Genomic DNA, 21,395 nt, shown 5'->3' with positions numbered 1-21,395 from the left:
ACCGCTCCATGCTCGAGGATACTCAGTTGAGGATCTATGATTTCTGCTTGGGGATGAGATCCATTTGAATGATTGATCTTGATGTACCCTGACTGGGGATAAGAGAGATGAATAACTCTGTTTGGAGAAGAGAATAGTATCGGGGAATCGGCAGTGTTGAAGATGTAAGCTTAGTTGAGGAACTAAGTCTTTGTTGGGACGAGAACATTTGAAGATATCTTCTTAATGATTACTCTGTGGGGATATGATCCTGTGAAACCGGCTTTATGGGAAGGCATGGATGTCTTGAACGTTGCCCCCAGTATTATATTAACTGTCATTCCTGGATTTGTATTGATTGGGACACGCCAATGAGTGTTGGTTGAAGTGTCAAACAGGATTTGCACAACTTTGCCCCTGCTAGTAGGGACTTTGGAGAGATTCTCCTTGTGAGGACCTTTGGACATATACTATGGGTGATGCCCCTAGTACTCATAGACTTAGAATGATGCCCCATGCTGATTAGGAAGTAGCTGCATATCCACTTGGGTGTATGCCCCTGATTGTTTGGTGCTCCTGAGAGATTCTCGGAATCTTGACCTGATTGTCCCAGATTGGTTGGCATTCTTTGAAAGATCCTCATAATATTGACCTGACTGCCCCAGGTTGATTGGGTAAACCATGTCATGCCCCTTGTATACATAAGAGACATTGCTTCTGAAGTGATTTTGTCTGTCGGATAACTTTCAGTCATTAGTTGTACCATGTGAAAATTCTTCCTGATGGTAACATTCGAAATTATGTAGCAAAATATGTTTAATAACGAATTCATGAGATGCGGTGCGTATGTCTGTCTTGATTTTTTTGAAAAACATTAAAACAGGAGATGTAAAAGCGTGATATTTGTAAAAATGTGACGTTTGTAAAAACGAAATATCAACTCAGCATTTTTGTAAACCTTAAGGAGTCAAGATACCTTTTTTGTTGACAGTATGCTTTCGAACTAACCATGCTTCAGTTAGGACTTTCAAGGGTTGTAACGTGGCTTGGTTCACGGTTTAAGAAACAAAGGATAATGGCTCAAAAGTTTATTTATACCCATCCCAATCTTCGTGATGTTCTTCGATCCTATGCTCAGTTAACTCTGCGCTTAAGCCTTAGCAAAAGCTTGAAGTTGTAATATTGATATTTGATAATGGTTAAAGTACTAGAAGTTTATTTGGACAGGCAGTCGTCCTTTTTTTTAATTCTTTTTTCTTTTGTCGAGGATTTGTAGTGACCTCTTTAGAAATGTTTTCTTTTGTCGAGGAAAATTTTTAGCAACCTCCTTTTTAACTTTGATTTTGTTATCCCTAACTTTTGCCTGAACTGTTTATTTTGAGATTACAGTCAGCAGGATGTTTGATTTTTGATAAGTCTCCTTCATAGGTTTTGACTTAACATTTTTATCTCCTTTTCTTTTTTATGGATATTGACTGCCTGACTTGATGATTATAGAAACCCATCATTACTTGTGTAAAAACAACTAGTATAATTGAGTTAACTGAATAACTACCCTGCCCCAGGTTATGATTAAATGTTTTAATTTGCACGTGAAAGAAACTTCTACTCCATAGGCTCAAAGGGGTTGACTAGGGATTAACATCCTTATATCTCCACTGTTTAGGAATTGAAACAATGCATGTACATCGTCAGCATAGTCTATTCAAAAGCATACTGTATGAGGTTGCGGTATCGTTTTCGTCATCCTCCCTAAAAAGGCTTACAGCTTAGCAGGAGTTGAAAATCACAAAATGAAACAAAGTAAAGACACAGTTTAAATGAGTGATAGCGAAATCATTGATTCAAGACAAACATATGCAATGCACTAATGATGATTATTAAAACAGATAATATATATCATGAGCCGAATGTTTAAACAAACAAGAATGAAAAATTGCAAATGAAAGCAAAGCTAATGACCCAATAGTCCATCCTCCTAGACATTAGTTAGTATTGTCATGATTAGGCATAGAAGTTGCGATCACCATAGTAATCTTAGGAGGGTCCCTCAGAGTAATTAATTTGATCTTCAATAGATGTTGTAATGCTTGAGCCAGCGACATATTAATCTTGGTGAGTTGACGATTAGAGACGTCTGACTTTCGTCGTTGTTGTAGTGTCGGTGTAACGATCAGAACTGCCACAACATATTGGTTGTGTTCATTACGACCTTTCTGATTGTGCGCCACATCAGTCCTGTGAGGCTCCTCAGGTGAGTTGAAAACAATGATCTTGTCATCAAGTAAGTCTTGAATCATATGCTTCAATGGTCCACAATCCTCTGTATCACGACCAGGACTGTTTGAATGGTAAGCACATCTTGCATGATGCTTTTGCCCGGGAGCGGGATTTGCTGGAGCTGAGTATGAAGGCAGTAGGGTTATCAAGTGCTGATAGAGCAATTGTTGCAGAACTTGAGACAATGGCATTTGCAATGGAGTAAACTTTGATGCATCTGCTGATCCTTTTTCTTCTGGGTTAACAAGGTTTTTCAACTCGTCTTTCCCCTTGGCCAAGTTCAGAATCAAAACTTGGAATCGGATATTCTGAGCCTGAAGATTTTTGACTGATTGCTCGAGATCCATTTGTGCTGAAATAAATAGCAAGAGAAAATGGGAAGCCTATTGCGGGAACCTATTATGCAATGTTTATGAATGTAGATGCAATATTTTCAAGGATCTTTAGGAAATTTAGTTTGCGACATTAGGAAATGATTGGTCACCGCTTCGTCTGAAGAATCTTGGTCTTTGTCTTTGAATGTCCTTCTTTGAGAATCAAGCTCACCATATCGAGTGGGTCATCGCCTCTGATTCGGGATACCTATGAATTTGAAAGTATATGGCTAGAGAAAAATAAATCCTCTTGCCCCTTGATAGGTATCGTGTCTCTGAACTGGAAGGTATACGACCAGAGGAAAATAAATCCTCTTGCCCTTTGATGAGAATTTAGTCCTTGATAATGGCACCTGAGATTGTGCGCCCTAAATCCCTAAGATCCTTGAAAGGGTTAGTCAATCATGCTATGTTATGATTTCATGATGTCATGCGAATGCAATGCATTTAGGCAAAGCACAAGGTGATAAGGACAAATATGTCCTACAAGAAAAGCCTGCAAGGAAATCAAAGGGTTAGATAACAAACAAGTCACACAAGAGTCCTTAAGTTTAAAGGCTTGCATGAAGTATGACCGGTGACTACCCTTCCCCAATAGGTACTTCTAAGGATAAGGATTAAATCAGCAACAGGTTCTACAAAGTTACCCAGACTTGTCAGTCCTTCTAAAGCACCCTCGGACATGATTCATTCGCATCATGCAATGATACTTTAAGAAAGAACCTATCTGAGTTATAGTATCGGGTAGCGACTAGGCCCTCAATATTTGTCAAGAGTAGCCCCCCCACTACGTCCTAGAGGCCAAGATGGGTTAAAGGGTGACTAAAGGTCATTGAGCTCCGGCGCACCCAAAGTTACATACATAGACCTCCCTCATTTGAGAAAGGTGTGCATATATCTATGGAGTCCTATGTAACACCCTGGATTTCCGCTTACCCCGCGGGGCATCCGTCCTACCAAGCATGTCACCAGCTTAATCAATAATCCCCCCTAGGTCCGCTTATCGGCTACCTAGGAAATATTGTTTTTGCCTCCCATAGGAATCGAACCATGTACCTAGGGGTTAAGTACATATTCATAGCAATTCCTGCTACCAATTGAGCTACTAGCTCAATTGGTAGCAGGAATTGCTATGAATATGTACTTAACCCCTAGGTACATGGTTCGATTCCTACGGGAGACAAAAACAATATTTCCTAGGTAGCCGGTAAGCGGACCTAGGGGGGATTATTGATTTAGCTGGTGACATGCTTGGTAGGCCGGAAGCCCCGTGGGGTAAGCGGAAATCCAGGGTGTTACATTAAAAAGGCGCCTTTTTAATGTAACACCCTGGATTTCCGCTTACCCCGCGGGGCTTCCGGCCTACCAAGCATGTCACCAGCTTAATCAATAATCCCCCCTAGGTCCTCTTACCGGCTACCTAGGAAATATTGTTTTTGCCTCCCGCAGGAATCGAACCATGTATCTAGGGGTTAAGTACATATTCATAGCAATTCCTGCTACCAATAGCTCAATTGGTAGCAGGAATTTTTATGAATATGTACTTAACCCCTAGGTACATGGTTCGATTCCTGCGGGAGGCAAAAACAATATTTCCTAGGTAGCCGGTAAGCGGACCTAGGGGGATTATTGATTAAGCTGGTGACATGCTTGGTAGGCCGGAAGCCTCGCGGTGTAAGCGGAAATCCAAGGTGTTACATCCTAACTCAAGCGTGAACTTCATATTGACTCATCTCCCACATATGTGAAAGAGGTCGCCATGACTATGCCACTCATATCTTAAGTGTACTTGAATCCGGGTATAGGATTCGTCCTTCATTTAAATCCCAAGCAACCTTTAAAATAAAGCAAGCAAAGCAAACTATAAAAAACATTTAAGTGATCCTAAACTTTAAGGTAACCCCTCTTTTATTCGAAAGTATCCCCAGCAGAGTCGCCAGTTCTGTAATACGGTGAACTGAATTTAAAGAAAATGTCGCGGTTAAGCAAGAGTCGCCACCGACTTTTATTTTATCCAATTTGAAGAAAGGCTAAAAGAACAAGAAAGACCTTTGAAAGATTTTGAGTTCGGGGGGTAAGTTATACAAAGGGAAGGTTTAAGGCACCCTTTGCATCCATGGTTTTCCATGGGCTCTTAATTGCTTAACTCACTTGTTTGCTTGAATTGTTTGAAAAGTGTCGTGTGTGAATAGTAAAATCTTCGTTAAGGACTTTAGCTTGTAAATAAACGTAGCCTTTTTGAATTTGATTTTGAAGAAGAGGTGTGAAAAGTAATTTGAAAGTTTGAATGTGTGAGCAAACATTTAAGAACACCTACCCTAAGATTGTCTTTCTAGTTCTTTAAGCCTTTCGGGCGAAAGGGTCTATCCATACCATGATAGGGTAGGAAGTTCTTTTATTGGAGGTTGAAGGGTCGTCGAAGTAATATCGTTCGCCACAAGACTGTCCCTACCATATAGAGGGTAGGTAGTCTTTAGGGAAGGATAGAATAGTCATTAATCTTTTTAGGCATCATGCGAGGATACCTTAGCAATGGGACAATCATCTTATTTTTCCGAGGCAACATCGAGGGACCAAATGATTTTCAATCTCTTTAGGTAACCTTGCTTCAGGTATCCTCGGAATCGAGGGACTTGACTATTATTTAAGGCAACAGGCAACAAAGGCAATAGAGAGATTACCCTAAAGGTGTGTGGGTGCACAATCAGGTGGTTCAATTCAGTTATATTATCTTGTAATTAGTGATGCTAATTCAGTTCAAGGCTTGCACTCCCTAAGATTACTAACCACGCAGTCTAAAAATGCAGAAATTAAAGGCAGAAAAATAAAAGTCCTACGCTATTACAATAAACACTTGTGGGCGGGAAATTAAAGGCGGAAAGTAAAAAACCTAAGCTATTACAATAAAACCCTGAGGGTAACAGAAATTAAAGGCAGAAAGGTAGAAAACTTTTTACAAGGCTTTGGGGCAGATACATAATAATAACAAGCAATAGTAATGCGAATAATAAAATAAACCCAAAATAATAATAAGGCAAAATTAAAATAAAGGCACATGCGACAATCACAGAGTATGGGGTGAGAAGAGAATTGCGTTTGAAGAAAATCAATGTTTAAAAACAATTTGTGGTGTTCATGGTGATAAATCTTAAATCTTACAGGTTAAGAGAAAACCTAAAATTATGATTATAGTTAATTTTAACAAGCCTAAAAATAAAATCGAGATTAAACAATATAGACCTAAAAATTAAATTAGTTAGCCTACAAACTAAGTTAAATTATTAATCTAAAAAAACTAATTATTTCTCTAATTAAAGTTATTTAATAAAAACACAAAAAAACTTAATTTTATTAATTAAAATAAATTTTGTTAATTTTATAAAAAAAAATAAAGAATTAATTAAAGGAGTTTTTTTATAAGAAATAAAAAATAAAAGAATAGAAAAGGGTGAAAATCAATTAAAAGGAATAAGTAATAAAAGTTTTAAAAAAGATTAAAAGAAACCTGGTGTTGTGATCTAGTGTGGTTGGCTCTGTGAGGTTCCATGGTGAGGAAGCTTCTCCTGGTTGTTAGATCTGCTTCTATGATGATCTACTGGTGATGCGCTGAAGGTACATAATAATCGGGCATAGATGAGCAGCGCTGGATTTGAAAATAAATGAGAAGAAAAAACATTGCAAACACCTGGGATCGAACCCAGGTCATGGAGTTTACAAACATCCACTTATTTCCAATTGTGCTGCATTAGTTAATCTGTAATAATTCCCCCCAGATATATTAAATATAAAGTATTGACTTAAATGGAAAACAGTCACCAATCTGGCCCCACTCTACGCACTTCACCCAATGAGAAACAAGGGAGAATGTTGACTGACCCCTATTAGAGAGCCACGCGCGTCAGGGATACATGGAATTGCTGACCAACGAATGGGCAAAGCACGCGTGTCTTGAATGGGGAAACGCTACTGTTCATCTTCTTCCTCCCATGCACTTGCCAATTTTCCTTTGAAATTTGATGCGGTTTTACCTGCGGATTTTTCCATAGGTCCTTCTTCTTCCATGGCTTTGATTCAAAACCTGCAAAATCAAACTTGCACAAGAAACAAAGCTGCCCAGATCCACTTAATTTCATGCCATGAGTTCAATGGAACGGTTAGTTTTCAGAGATAACAAACATAGCTATGAAAACGAATCTTCATGAGCTTTGTGCCCTAACTATGGCAAACGTCCAAACCGGCCCTAAAACTCATGAACAATGGCTCAAAACGATTCTAAACCTCAATATAAACGTGAATATATGTACATAATTTATCCATGTTGCCTGAATTAAAGAGTTCAGATCCAAAAGTTTTACCACGGTAATGCCTTTTGAAGAACACGATTTGATGCGTTCCGGGCTTTGAAGATGGTTGGGAACCAATCCTGGGATTTCTAGAAGTACAATTCAACGCTTTGAATCAAGTGGGAGAGGCTGCTTTGGAAGATCACGCTTGCCCTTGCCTTCTTGAAATGTTGGAACTTAGAAACCCTATTATTCCCTTCTAATTTTCGTCCCCCTTTGTTATGAGCATGGTCCCTATATATATTAGAGTGAATTAGGGTGATAGGAATGGCATATAATCACGTGATTGGAAGGAATCAAATTTGATTGAGATTTTGCATTAAAACTTTCTATTTTTGTCTCAATATTGATTCAATATTTTCCAATCACATTTACCACGAATTTTCATCAAAATAAGCATATTTGGATGATTGGATTTGATTGGGAACATTAATCTTTGATTTAAACTAATTATTTCATATTTTACATGATTTATTAATATTTAAATGACTTAAAATTCAAAAAAATAAAATAAATGTGATAAAAATAAAATAATTAATTTAAGGACGTTTATAAAGCCCATAGACATGTTTGGGATCCATTCTTTAGGCCCAATAGTCCAAAAACAGCAAATTGTGCAATTAGGGTTTTGTGTTTTTCTTGAGAATGGACCAAATTCTGAGCCTCGTATCTCCTTCAATTTTTATCATATCAAGGTGTTCTTGACCATTTTAGAAAGCTCAAGATGTCCTATAAAACCTCCTTTTGGTTTCATCTCAACTGAGTTTACCATGTTCAAGTTATGAGCTTTGACCCAAAAGGTATTTTTGTTGACTTTCAAAAATGACCTATAACCGTTTGATCCATATCTCTGAAATGAAGCATTTTTAGACTTGGCCTGTGAGAGACAAAGTTGTAGAGAATTCAATTTCCTTCAAAATGAGCTTTGAATGGGAAATTTCTGATGTTCCATGTGAAAGTTATGGCTGGTCAAAGTTGGGTTGACTTTCTCCTTAAAAACCCTAATTTAGAAACTTAGGATTTTTGGATGATTTTGGAGCTTTTCTTGATGAATCATGATCAAACCTTGATCAAATGATGAATTTTACTTCAAGATGTTGATGTCGACCAAAAATCAGGAGTTTGACTGTAATTTGACCATAGTTGACTTTCAAACCAAATTAGTCGACTGTTGACCATTTGAGCAGTTGAGTGAGCAATCTTATGAATCAGGACTTGAAATTGGCATGAGGATCCTTTAAAGAATATGAGAGGCCATGGAGTCCACTTGAGGTGTCAGAACCTAATTTTACTTTGAGAGAAGCAAAACCCTAGCTGTGGGTTGATTGATTAGGAAAGAGATAGTCAGGCTTGTTTCTCATTGCTTGAGCCAGGATATTCTTGAAATATGATGGGCAAATTTTGGGGTATGACAAACCAGAAAACATCTTGATGTTCCATTTAGAACTCATGACACTCACCTGTAAACTTAACCTATTTACCTCACAATGGGCGTTGTTTGTTGTGAAATCAAAATTATTCGAAGTTAAAACACAAAAAATATTGATGTGTGGGATAAAGAGCAATGGAAACCAAAAAATGGTCTAAAGCAAAATTGGTTAACCTACTAAATAGTGTAAGCAAATCAAAACCAGAAAGAATAAGATAAAAGACGAGTACACTTAAAATTTGTTTATCCAATTTGTTGTTTTTTTGTTTTAAAAAAAATGGCCACAGAGGAAATTATCGGCTGAGTCGCACACTAGGTCGCTTTCTTTAAGGCGTTTCGTGGTACTTCCATAATTATGCAAAGTAGCTCGAAAATACACACGACACCTCCAGGATAAAACAACTTGCTCTGGAATTACGATTGTCACTTGCACTTGTGAGAATCGGTCGAAGTGATACACCTTCAGAGATGGTTTAAAAAAACATTCGTAGTATCTGAAACAATTTCAGTCGTTTATGGCGCACAAGGCCAGTCGAAAAATAAAGAAGAAAGAAATTATTTTGAGATAAAGAGAATAGAGAGGGAGAAGAGAGATTCCAAAATTTGAAAATCTGGTGTACGTTACCAAAAAGCTTAAAACTCATATTAATAAGTAAATGATTCAACTAAGTGGTGAGAAAATAGTGGGAGAGTGGGGAGAAAATAGTGGGAGGAAGTTACTTAGTCAAAACTAGGTTTTGATGAGTGACTCATTATTAATTAATAATTATTTAATATTAATAATTGATTCCACAAAAATTAACTCCCATAAAAATAGGATGACCCTTTCAATTCACGTTAAGTTTCTAACAATCCCCCACTTGAAATTAAAGGTGATATTAAAAGTAACGTCAAAAAGTTTCTAAGATTGTGCATAAGCAAAGGTGTATATGACTTGAACCTTTGCGTAGCAAGTAGGATTTCGATTTAACAAGAGTGACACTATTGTCTTGAACTCTATCTCAAACATCAGACATGCACACAACCTTTTCATTAAGGTGTATTCTTAACAGTCCGTGCTTTTAATGGCCCTGCACGTGTATCCCGGTTTAGTGAAGGCTCTAGGAATTCTGTCTCGAAATTCCATAAGAATCGGCCTCAGTTCCACAATCACATAGGTGAGTCTATCAAGAGTACTCCTGTAGCCTAAGTACTCCCTTATACAGAGTGTAGATCTCATTAAGAGTTTCTATTATCTCATCCTCTTATTACTTTAGGATTCATGCTTCTCATATTTACTCTAGCATGATCGCTACATATTACTCACAACTTGTTATTCCCCATTGAACCTATTTCTTGGGATCTCCAGTCATTTAGGTCGGGTTACCATCATGAGCAAATCATTTCTGTATAGGCATTAGTCCCATCTTTTTGGATTTATTATGGACTTTCTCTCTAGCTAATCCATTCGTCAAAGGATCTGCTAAGTTTTTATCAGTGCATATATGATCCACTCTTACACCTCCTTTAGAGATACAGTCTCTAACGGTATTGTGCTTTCTTCTTATTTGACGTATTTTACAATTATAATAATGGTTCTCAATTTTTGTAATAGCCGCGGTACTATCGCAGTGGATCAACACAACTGGCATTGGTTTTTCCCATAATGGGATCTCAGATAGCAAGCATCTTTACCGACTTGCTTCTTCACTAGCTGTGGCTAGTGCTATCATCTCAGACTCCATTGTAGATTGAGCTAGGATGGTTTGTTTCTTTGATTTCCACGATACAACTCCTCCAGCTATACTAAATATATAGCCACTAGTAGCTTTGGAATCATCCGATAAGGTGTTCCAATCTGCATCGCTATACCCTTCTAGTACAGCAGGAAATTTCTTATAATATAGGCCGAGATCCAAGGTCCTTTTAAGGTACCTCATGACTCGCTCAATAGCTTTCCAGTGCTCATTGTTCGGCCTACTCGTAAACCTGCATAATAATCCAGCGACATATGCAATGTCAGGTCTAGTACAGTCCGTGGCATATCTAAGACTGCCAATGATGCTCACATATTCGGATTGTCTGGCACTTTCTCCAGTGTTCTTAAACAGTTTCACACTTGGATCATATGGAGTGCATGTTGGCTTACAGTCAAAGTATTTATATTTCTTTAAGATCTTCTCCACATAGTGAGATTGATCCAAAGAAATTCCTTGTTCGGATTGCATGATCTTGATACCAAGAATCACACTCGCTTCTCCGAGGTCTTTCATATCAAAGGTATTTGCACAACAATGATTTCATAGCATTAACGACCTGAATGTTTGATCCAAATATGAGTAGATCGTTTACATATAGACATATGATAGTGCAGATGCGATTCTCTGATTTGTAATAAACGCATTTGTCACTTTCATTCACTTTGTTCCCATTCAATTTCATTAGGTTATCAAACTTTTCATGCCATTGCTTGGGAGCTTGTTTTAGTCCATATAGAGACTTATCTAACTTACAAACCTTGTTTTCTTGTCCATGGATCACAAAACCTTCCGGTTGTTCCATATAGATTTCTTCTTCTAAGTCACCATTTAAAAAAGCTGTTATAACATCCATTTGGTGTACTATTAAGTTATAAATAGAAGCAATTGAAATAAGTACCCTAATGGATGTAATTCTAGTGACTGTAGAGAAGTTATCAAAGAAATCTACATTTTCTCTTTGTCTAAAACCCTTGGCTACAAGGCGGGCCTTGTATTTATCAATAGTTCCATCAAGTTTTAGTTTCTTTTTCAAAACCCATTTACAACCAATTGGTTTTCAACCTATAGGCAATCTACTAAGTGACAAGTCTTGTTAGATTCCAGAAAATGTATCTCATCATTAATAGCTTCTTGCCATAAATCTGCATCCAGAGATGACAGTGCTTCTTGAAGATTTATTGGATCTTCTTCTACATTATACGCCGCATAATCAGGCCCATAGTATTTTGAGACTCTTACTCTTTTACTTCGTCGAAGTTCTATTTCTACATTGTCATTGCTTTCTGTGCTTCGTATCATAGGAACGTGACTCGATTGAGTGCCCCCACTATTTCTCGATTTGAAGGGAAATTTGTCTTCATAGAAATCAACATCATTTGATTCTATGATCACTTTCGCATTTAGGTCATAAAACCTATATGCCTTACTGTTTGCTACATACCCAATGAATACACATTCGTATGCTCTACTAGTGAGTTTAACTCGTTTCGGATCCGGAATTCTGACATAAGCCAGACAACCCCAAGTTCTCAAATAAGACAATTTTGGTTGTCTTTTCTTTAATATCTCATAAGGCGAGATCTTATTTTTAGACTTGGGTATTCTATTCAGGACATAGAAAACAGTCAATAAAATTTCCCTCCATCAGTGAGGTGCAGCACTAGAATTCACTATAATTGCAACAACAAGTTCAGTAAGAGTTCTATTCTTTCTTTCTGCTTTACCATTAATTTCAGGAGAATATAGAGCAGTCGTTTCATGTACAATTCCATGTTTAATATAAAAATCATTAAATAACCCATAATCTTATCCAGTTCCCCTATCACTACGGATTCTCTTAATCTTCTTACTAAATTGATTCTAAATTTCAGTTACATACATCTTAAACATGTCAAGTGCTTCACTTTTATTCTTCATTAAGTATACATAAGTATAATCAGAGCAATCGTCAATAAAAGTGATAAAGTAACGTTTATTATTTCTAGTTAAAGTTCAATCTAATTCACATATATCAGAGTGTATAAGATCCAGGGGATCCGATTCTTTAATAATTGATTTATGCGAAGTCTTAGTTATTTTAGCTTGACTACAATATTCATATTTATTTGTGTCATTGACATTTAATTTAGGAATTAAGCCTAAGTCGCTTGCATTAGAAATAACTCGCTTATTAACGTAACAAAGTCTAGCATGCCAAATATTAAAATCACACAAAGAGTAAAAGGAAGGAGAAATTTTATTCAAATCAACATTCAACTTAAAAATGTCATCAGCGGCGTACCCTTTCCCAACAAAAATACCATTCTTAGTGATGGTGTACAAATCTGCCCCTATAGTTTGACTAAACCCTGCCTTATTTAAAAGAAAACCAGAAACAAGATTCTTCCTAATTTCAGGAACGTGCATGACGTCCTTCAAGATCAAAGTCTTTCCTGAGGTGAATTTCAGCTCAACATCTCCAATTCCAGCAACATTAGTTGTGTGAGCATCTCCCAACAACACTTTCTTGTCTTCACCATTAGTGTATGTCTTAAACATAGCACGATCATAACAGACATGACGAGAGGCGCCAGTGTCTATCCACCAACCATCACTTCCACCAACTGTGTGTGACTTCAGTGATCATAGCAACAAATGGCTCATCAGTCATGTTAATCTGAGCATTTGAGTCAACAACAGGTTTAGGCCTGCTCTTATATTTTTTTGCCATATGACTCGGTTTTCCACAATTGTTGCAAGTGAAAACCGAAGCGTCATTTCTTTGAGGTGGTGTTTGCTGCCTGGCAAATGGAGCAGATGGGGCCCTAGAGGGATTCCCATTCTTAATTCGGTTCACAACATTACGGTTCTGATTCTTTAGTGGTTTGCCAGTAGGCTTCAGAACCGCACCAAATCTCTTTTTGTTGTTAGAAACAACTAAGACTTCATCTTTCTGATCTTGTTTCTGAGCTTCCTCTTCAATTCGGAAGCGAGTAATCAGACTCTCGATCAAAAATTCTTTTGTTTTGGGGCAAAGCACATTTTTGAAATCTTTCCAACCAGGGGGCAGTTTGTTAGTGATTACAGCAATTTGAAATTGTTCATTTAGAGGCATACCTTCAGTAATTATTTCATGAGAAATTTTCTGAAGTTCGTGGCTTTGAGCTTCCACTGGCTTATCATCCACCATTTTGTAGTTCAAGTAGCGGCTTACAGCATATTTCTTTGCACCAACTTCTTCAGTGTCATATTTCTTTTGCAGAGCTTCCCAAACCTGTTTGGCAGTCTTGTAATTACTGTAGTAATCATACAGGTGATCAGCAAGACTGTTCAGAATGTGGATTTTGCATATGTAATCAAATTCTTGCCATAGGGAAATTTCTTTTCGGAGCTGTAAGTTATCTGCAACAGATTTAGCTTTTGCAGCAGAGTCTATATCAGACTTTTTGGAAGTTCCGTCTGATTCAGCAGTTGACTTACCATTAGTTAGGTCGGTTGATCCAGAAGGAACAACAGGGATATCCTCAGTCAGAATGTGGGCAACCTTTTTCAAAGTTAAGAAAAATTTCATCTTAGCTTGCCAACGTTTGAAATTAGATCCCTCAAACTTGAATGGTTTGTCATTCACAGAAGCGGCCGCAGTATTACCTATAGTTTCCTCAGTCGACATGGCAGTTACAGCAAACGTCTTAAAATTGTTGTTTTTCGGTTTTAAAAAAATTGCCACAGAGGAAATTATCGGCTGAGTCGCGCACTAGGTCGTTTTATTAAGACGTTGCGTGGTACTGCCAAAATTATGCAAAGCAGCTCGAAAATACACACGACGCCTCCAGGATAAAACAACTCGCTCTGGAATTACGATTGTCACTTGCACTTGTGAGAATCGGTCGAAGTGATACACCTTCAGAGATGGTTTAAAAAGCCATTCGTAGTATCTGAAACAATTTCAGACGTTTGTGGCGCACAAGGCCACTCGAAAAATAAAGAAAAAAGAAATTATTCTGAGATGAAGAGAATAGAGAGAGAGAAGAAAGATTCCAAAATTTAGAAATCTGGCGTACGTTACCAAAAAGCTTAAGACTCATATTAATAAGTAAATGATTCAACTAAGTGGTGAGAAAATAGTGGGAGAGTGGAGAGAAAATAGTGGGAGGAAGTTAGTTAATCAAAACTAGGTTTTGATGAGTGACTCGTTATTAATTAATAATTAATTAATATTAATAATTAACTCCACTAAAATTAACTCAAATAAAAATAGGATGACCCTTTCAATTTACGTTAAGTTTCCAACACAATTCAATCAAACTAATCTACTCTAGAAGATATATTAACTATCTAGTCCATTATAATTCAAAAGCCGTTACAAGAATGTAAGCAAATCCAACTGAGGAATAAAAAGATAAAAGATGATTATGCATATAATTTATATACGAGGTTCAATCAAATGGATCTACTCTCGTAGAGATATCAGCTCTCTGATTCACTCTAATACAAAATTCGTTACAAAAGATTAAAAGTTGATATAAAAAAAATAGCCTTCAATCCCTATATTCTACCTAAATTTTTTTTTTCAATTTCTTCAACTCTAAATTTATGAATCACACAAATTCAAAATATTTAGAGGTGTTTGCCAATTCTCTTAAACATCACAAAGGTCTGCCAGTTCCAAAAACAATAAATCCTAAAAAAATTCTACTCTAGTCTCTCTAAATTTCTCTCACAGGATTACTTCCTCTTCCCTCATTCTTTCACACTAATAAAAGTGACAGATAAGTAGATAACTATAATTCTAAATGTTGCAACCCTTGAGATCCAATTCATGCCAAAAAAAAATGAATTTGGCTCATCCGTGCAAGTGCCCCAAAACCAAAAACTCAGCATAACGGACTTAAGAACCGCCATCGACCTCCGCTGTAGACTGTGGTCACTGTTGGATCAAACTTCCTCTCGCCGCTGCCATCTTCTGTGGATGCTTAAACAATTTTTAACAATGGTTTTCTCACCTTGGTCGGATACATGTCGTTGATTGGTTGTGAGTGTAAAATCATAAATACATGTCGTTAATTGATTGTGAGTGTAAAATCATTTTACACTGACGGTGTATATTATTTATTTTTCATTTCAAATTTACTTTATGTGAAAACAAATTTTAGATTATGCTTAAAAACATGTATATAACCAAAAAGAAAGGTGTTTGTTTTTCCTTTCCCATCAACACCATACATTCAAAATATCTACAAATATAACAATGGTTTAAATTTCCTAAACACAAAGTATATATCAGTTATTTCCCTATCAACAATATCCCACATTCAATTTTCAACCAATATAACAATATGGTTGAAATTTTCCTAAGCATGTAGTATCATATGTAAATGCTTACAGATGTACTGTGTGTGACCTATCAAACAATTAATGTGAGTCCTCAAGCAATGCATGATAATAGTAATCTCTATTGAAAGGCATCTTTATTGCAATCTGATCACACCAACAACTAAATTATACAAAAGGGTCCATATATTTAATATACTCATATTCAGTCTATTGCTGCCTGTATATTTATAACCTCCACACTTATCATCTTTTCTTCAATTTCTTTCTTCTGCTTATCAGCTTTTTCTTTCCTTATTAATCATGGCTTATACTCATGTTATCACAGCTCTTGTCTTTGCATTAGTTCTTGCTAGTTTTGACCTATCATCATGCCAAATAGTAAAGGGAAAAGTCTCTTGTGTTGAATGCACTCACAACTACGATTTATCTGGTTTGTGCTAACTCACTATCTCATAATTTGCCTGGTTTGAGTAAATGTTTATTATTAATTTTATAGCTCTATTTCGCTATGGTTTAAAGTTTTTTTGGAGAAAGAGTTTTTGGAGACCATGGATAAATTAGTCGCATTTTAATCATGAAAAAATAAATAGAGACTCTGTTTACTTACGATTTAAATGTGCAAAAATGTTATGAGGCCATATTCAACTATAGTTTAATCATGACAAATTTTAGGGTCTGTGCGGTAATCCGTCTTGCATGCACTCAAAGACGGTTTTGTCCATATATTATATGTATCTGTTAATGTTGTCCTCTTTCTATGATTTTCAGATATTAAGGTCTCAGTGAAGTGTGAAGGTGTCAAAACCCTAGCTATAACAGCAACAGAAAAAGATGGTTCCTTCAAGGCTAACCTTCCCTCATACCATACAATAACTTCTACAAACTGTTTGGCAAAACTTCTTGGTGGACCAACTCAGCTTTACACCAAAAAACAAAACCAAGTTTCACAAATCACCAAAGGAAAAGAACAAAACACCTACACCATCTCTACTCCTCTTAGTTTCATGATATCATGCCCTAAAAACACAAATTGTAAGGCTGCAAAACCTGTTGGTTCATCCAAAACTGTTGACCTTCCTCTTCCTCCAGCATGGGGTTTGGCACCAAGTAGCTATTATGTGCCTTTTGTTCCTATCATTGGAATACCTTAATTAATCATGTTTGTTCAAGTGATGAAGAATAATCACTTTAGTAATAAAGTTTATAGGGAGCAATAGACTTTTATATAGTCTTGTTTTGTTATGTATAATCATTATAAAATTATAGATGTAATGGTGTTTGTATCATATATGCAGCTATTGACAAATGCAACATATATGTAATGATGTATCATGTGTGCTTGTGAAATTTTAGTATATAATATATATTCATGTGCTTTCTGAGTTTTAACACAGATATATGTTGTATTGTTGAGGAATATCAGTATCATTTAATTCAAAAATATATGTTTTATTGTTGGTTTTATATAACTTTTAAAATGATACATTGATTTTTTTAATAAAATAAACCAATTACAAAGAGTATGTGTACTCTAGAAAATCAATACAATTAATGATGAAAAAACATTGATCTTGTAAATGATTTGTGAATAAAATCTATATGCCAGCAAATAGAGAAAAATGTATGATTAATGAGAGGCACATGGTCATTGATTATATATGAAAAATTCAACAGCAATATTTCAGCAAAAACATTAACTATGCCCGGACACCACTGTTCAACTGCAAGTATGGTACTAGTACAGCATATATGCATTAACTATCACATTCACCACAAGAATTTGTATATCACAATTTAAAATTTTTAAAAGCCTAATATTGATGGGAGTTCAATCCAACCCAATACAACAACATTGATACAAAGTTGACGATTATCCACCTTTGCGAAAGACATATCACACTTATCCACCTAAAACTTTAAGGTAATATGTGAGTAGATTCTTCCAACTTATATATTCTCAACTCACCACATTTCTATCCAATGCGGAACTATTTTCCACATACTCACACTTCATTATTATTCTAACACTCCTCCTCAAGTGTGAGTCCACAATGCTCCTCCTCACACTTGTACCGTCGTTACCTCTTCTTGGGCAACGAGACACCTCTTCTTGGGCAATTTGATACAAGTTAGTCGGTCTCTTTCTCGAACCAAAACTCAAGATATCATTTGTTGGGAGAGTTACTAGGAGCATTCATACAAAGTTGAGAATTATGTACCTTCGTGAGAGACACACCACTTATCCACCTCAAACCAACAAAATCATTACAACACTATTCAACTTTGATTGTTTACAAACCCATACACCAACTCTCCTTCTAACCCCGACACAAGTGTTGATATTGCTGTTGGTTTTAGTTTTTTTTTAGGATTTTAGATTTTAGTTTTAATGTTGCTAACTTTTTTTGGTACGTTGAAGTTTTGATGATGTTAACGCTGTTTATATTTTCTACGTTATTGATTTTAATGTTGCTGGCTATTTGCAAATTGAATACAATAGATATTTGAATGAAGTCTAATTGAAAATTGTATTCTTCATTTGTTATGTTTTTTTGTTATGTTCTTACACAAATTTTCAATGATTTTGATTGTGTCTCACTTTGATTAAAGTGATAATGATAATTTTGTGCGTCAATCGAACTTTGAATTTGAAGATATTTTCAAATTGGCTGCATTTTATGGTAAAACATTCCTGTGTGTTATGATGTCTTGACTAATGTCATGACATGCTATGTGTAATGATGTGCAGGTTGTTTATGTTTAAGCTAATAAAAGATTTAGTTATATGTCATGCTCGATGTCATGACATCATTATTTGACAGCAGTGGCTGTTATATTAAGCTATTATGTTTCCTTATTTATCTCAGGCTATATTTTAAGAAACCGCATATTTTGCTGAATGGTTATCAGTAGAAGATCTCGTCTACAACATATGTGTTAACACCCTGATTATGTGGAAATTAGGTTAACTTGGTTAACCCTAATTTATGTTTGGAAGGCTCAAGGCCCAAGTGCTGCCTATAAGAAGATTTCTAATCCTACTTTTAGAAGTGGAGATTTTTGCGTGAAGAATTATGTGCATTGTGGTTTACTTTCACGTGCGTTTTTGTTAGTGTTTTATTGTGAGCCAAACAATTATCTCTTTGATAATTGTATTGGAGTAGGGTGTTTTTTTAGTTGTAATTTGGTGTGTCACTCTAAGCTTTTAAGCATGAGTGCTATGTCTCTTGATTGAAGCTTTTAAGCAAGATCGAGATTAGTTTGGAGTGTTTCTTCAATTTGTTTTTCATAGTTTTCTGTTTGTCATCACTGTTGTGATTAAGGGGGAGTGAGTAGAAACTCAGGTCTAGAACTAGATTGAAATTGCATTGGGTAGGTCTTAAGTGAGGAGGGTAAACTGGTAGTTTAACTCTGAATCAACACTGCTTATAATAGATTTCTTCCCTGGCTTGGTAGCCCCCAGAGTAGGTGTTGTTGTACACCGAACTGGGAAAACAATTCCCTGTGTTCTTTACTGCTTTTATTGACTTACTGCTAAAAGTAATTATCTGTTCAGTAGTGGATGACATAACATCCGATAAGACATCGACTACCTGATTACTAGAATTTTTAGAATTATTTGAAGCTGGAGAAAAACACAAGAAAGGGGAGATTGAATTGTTTTCTTTATCAATTAAAATTCCCTTTCTTTTTCTTTAACGTCTTTTCTTTCTTTCATTTAATCATCTATTGGATTATGCTTTGATGTTGCGGAAGCATGAAAATGTAGAACTTCATAACCAATGAGATGTTCATTTTAACTTCTAAAGGATATTAGAACTTCAGACTTGTTCAGTACAGTTCTGCAGAACTTCAGTTTGAATGTTCTAAGTTAAAATGATTAGAGCAGAAAGTAAAAGACACATTCATTTTTATCTTGGTTCACCTTCTGAATAAGGCTACCTCCAGTCCACCTTCTTCAGGTGATTTTCCTCTCAACAGAGGTCTTAATCCACTATAACCAATTCATGATTACAACAACACGAACCTCCGTCATGACTATCAATCTACACAGCCAACTTCTGTGACTAACCATCTGAACAATGACCTGTTCTGTAACACCCATATATAAATACATACATCAAAGCATATAGGTATACATGAATCCAAGTATTTGGTACTGAAAATACTTATAAGTTGCTAGTCAACACATTATACATATCAATGCCCTAACACAAACTTCTACTAAAAGGCATAATACATACAAGATGTCCAAAAGAAAATACTAAGAACTAGATCAAACAATGATCACAATAGAAATCCACAACGGAAACTTCGCCATGTCCAAAATAAGCATAAGGAATAAGGAATCAAACTGCTTTCTCCTTACCCTTCGCGGAACCTGTAGTACCTGAAATCAATATATAATGGGGTGAGATAAAATATCTCAGTGAGTTCCCTATCCTATGGATCCTCTCGGCTTTACAAGGTTCTAACCTATAAGTCTCAAGTCATAAAAGAAACTAGACCTTGAGTTCTCACGCTAACATTATATGGAATCATACTTAGAGTTCAACAACTCAAACACAAGATTACTAATCGGGAACCAATACCAAGGCATCCCCATATTCCCGTCCCCTTCTACGTCTAGGAGGTGGCACGAGTCATGGATCCTTTGGAAAATCTTGACATACGAAATGGATTCGGACTCATGAGCCTTTCCCCATGAATCGTCACTTCACATGGCCCGTACACCATCACAAGTCTCTACCCGTAGGTTCCATTCGTACACAAAAGCGGGAATCAAGCCTGCCAAGATTATGTGCCTCTCTGCACAGTGCCTCTCTGCACGAAGAATGCCTGTTAGCATTCAAAGGAAAAATAAAGAAATAAAGAAATACAACGGTTCCGATTAATACATCAACAATGGTGATCGCTTCCGCAAACCACTAGGCCTGTTAGCCTTTCCTCATAAGATTCCAAACACGTATGTTCCATATAATGTCTCATCCTAGGTTTTCCTCACTTATCCGTTATTCATATACAATGAAATTATTCAAACCTCTCTGATATATATAAATATAACAAAGGTTTACCAATCCACCTGCAATAGAACTCAACCAACAATTATAGAGTACACAAGCATCATACCAAAAGCATAACGTTCTCATGGTTCCGAACGAAAACCAACCCAAGAAATCAAGCAATGACCCGACTCTCGATTAAATAATTCTCCCCTTTTTCCAAAACTTACACTACTAGAAAGTACACGCTTCTAGCTTCCTACCACTTCGAACGACGATTAAAACAGAATCACGATTCAAAAGTTACGATCGAACCAATTTCTCATTAAGCTAAAGAATTTGGTTAAGAAAGCTTCAGTTCGCGCCGCGCAACAGCTAGGTCGCGCCGCGAACCCTCTGGCAGAAGAAAACCCTCATAATTTCAACAATGTTCGCGCTGCGAACTCCTGTACGCGCCGCGTACTGAAGGCAGAATCAAAACCCCTAGAAACCTGCATAGTTCGCGCCGCGCAGCCTCGTTCGCGCCGCAAAGCGCGCGAGAACTGAGTTCTCAGCTCTGCTTCACACACAAAATCCATGGTTCAAAACCATCTAAAACCATCCTAACCTGTTCCAGATCATATTAGAGCATAGATACAACCTATATATGATATATTTACGGATTATAAGCACTTGCTCATGAACATTGATGAATTTGTTCAAAACCTAGATTTCTCTATGAAATCCCTAATATCCAAACTTATGATTTCTCATCCACAATCAAATTTATAAGTTTCTAACTAGAACCCACCTCGATTACGAGTCGCTGATGTCGAAGATGAGTTGAATCGGCGGAGAAATGATGAAGATCCAAGCTTTCTTCTCCTTTCTCTTCTTGCTCCTCCTTCTCTCTACTTCTTCTATCTAACTTTCTCTTTATGTTGCCAATGAAGAAG

General features: G+C 36.5%; 2 protein-coding genes across 2 annotated transcripts; one reads left to right on the top strand and one right to left on the bottom strand.

Annotated features, from left to right (window-relative positions):
• Window positions 1-12,734: 12,734 nt before the first annotated feature.
• LOC131604976 (uncharacterized) lies at window positions 12,735-13,793 on the bottom strand. Its single transcript, XM_058877385.1, has one exon. The coding sequence runs from the start codon at window positions 13,791-13,793 to the stop codon at window positions 12,735-12,737; it is 1,059 nt and encodes a 352-aa protein (XP_058733368.1).
• Window positions 13,794-15,709: 1,916 nt separating this feature from the next.
• Window positions 15,710-16,874, top strand: LOC131606835 (uncharacterized). The gene is made up of 2 exons (XM_058878945.1): window positions 15,710-15,887; window positions 16,226-16,874. Exons 1-2 carry the CDS (start codon window positions 15,758-15,760, stop codon window positions 16,606-16,608), a joined length of 513 nt encoding a protein of 170 aa, XP_058734928.1. The 5' UTR covers window positions 15,710-15,757; the 3' UTR covers window positions 16,609-16,874.
• Window positions 16,875-21,395: the final 4,521 nt, after the last annotated feature.

The sequence above is a fragment of the Vicia villosa genome, linkage group LG5 (assembly GCF_029867415.1).
Source record: "Vicia villosa cultivar HV-30 ecotype Madison, WI linkage group LG5, Vvil1.0, whole genome shotgun sequence".
NCBI lineage: Eukaryota > Viridiplantae > Streptophyta > Magnoliopsida > Fabales > Fabaceae > Vicia > Vicia villosa.
The sequence above is the reverse complement of the archived record's forward strand: the minus strand, read 5'-3'. Positions and strand labels throughout refer to the sequence as shown.

Bases quoted from the DNA above. Each gene is read 5' to 3' on its own strand.
- LOC131604976 (XM_058877385.1), bottom strand. From the start codon at position 13,793: ATGTCGACTGAGGAAACTATAGGTAATACTGCGGCCGCTTCTGTGAAT.
- LOC131606835 (XM_058878945.1), top strand. From the start codon at position 15,758: ATGGCTTATACTCATGTTATCACAGCTCTTGTCTTTGCATTAGTTCTT. The intron at 15,888-16,225 runs GTTTGTGCTAAC...TATGATTTTCAG, and splicing joins TCACAACTACGATTTATCTG to ATATTAAGGTCTCAGTGAAG.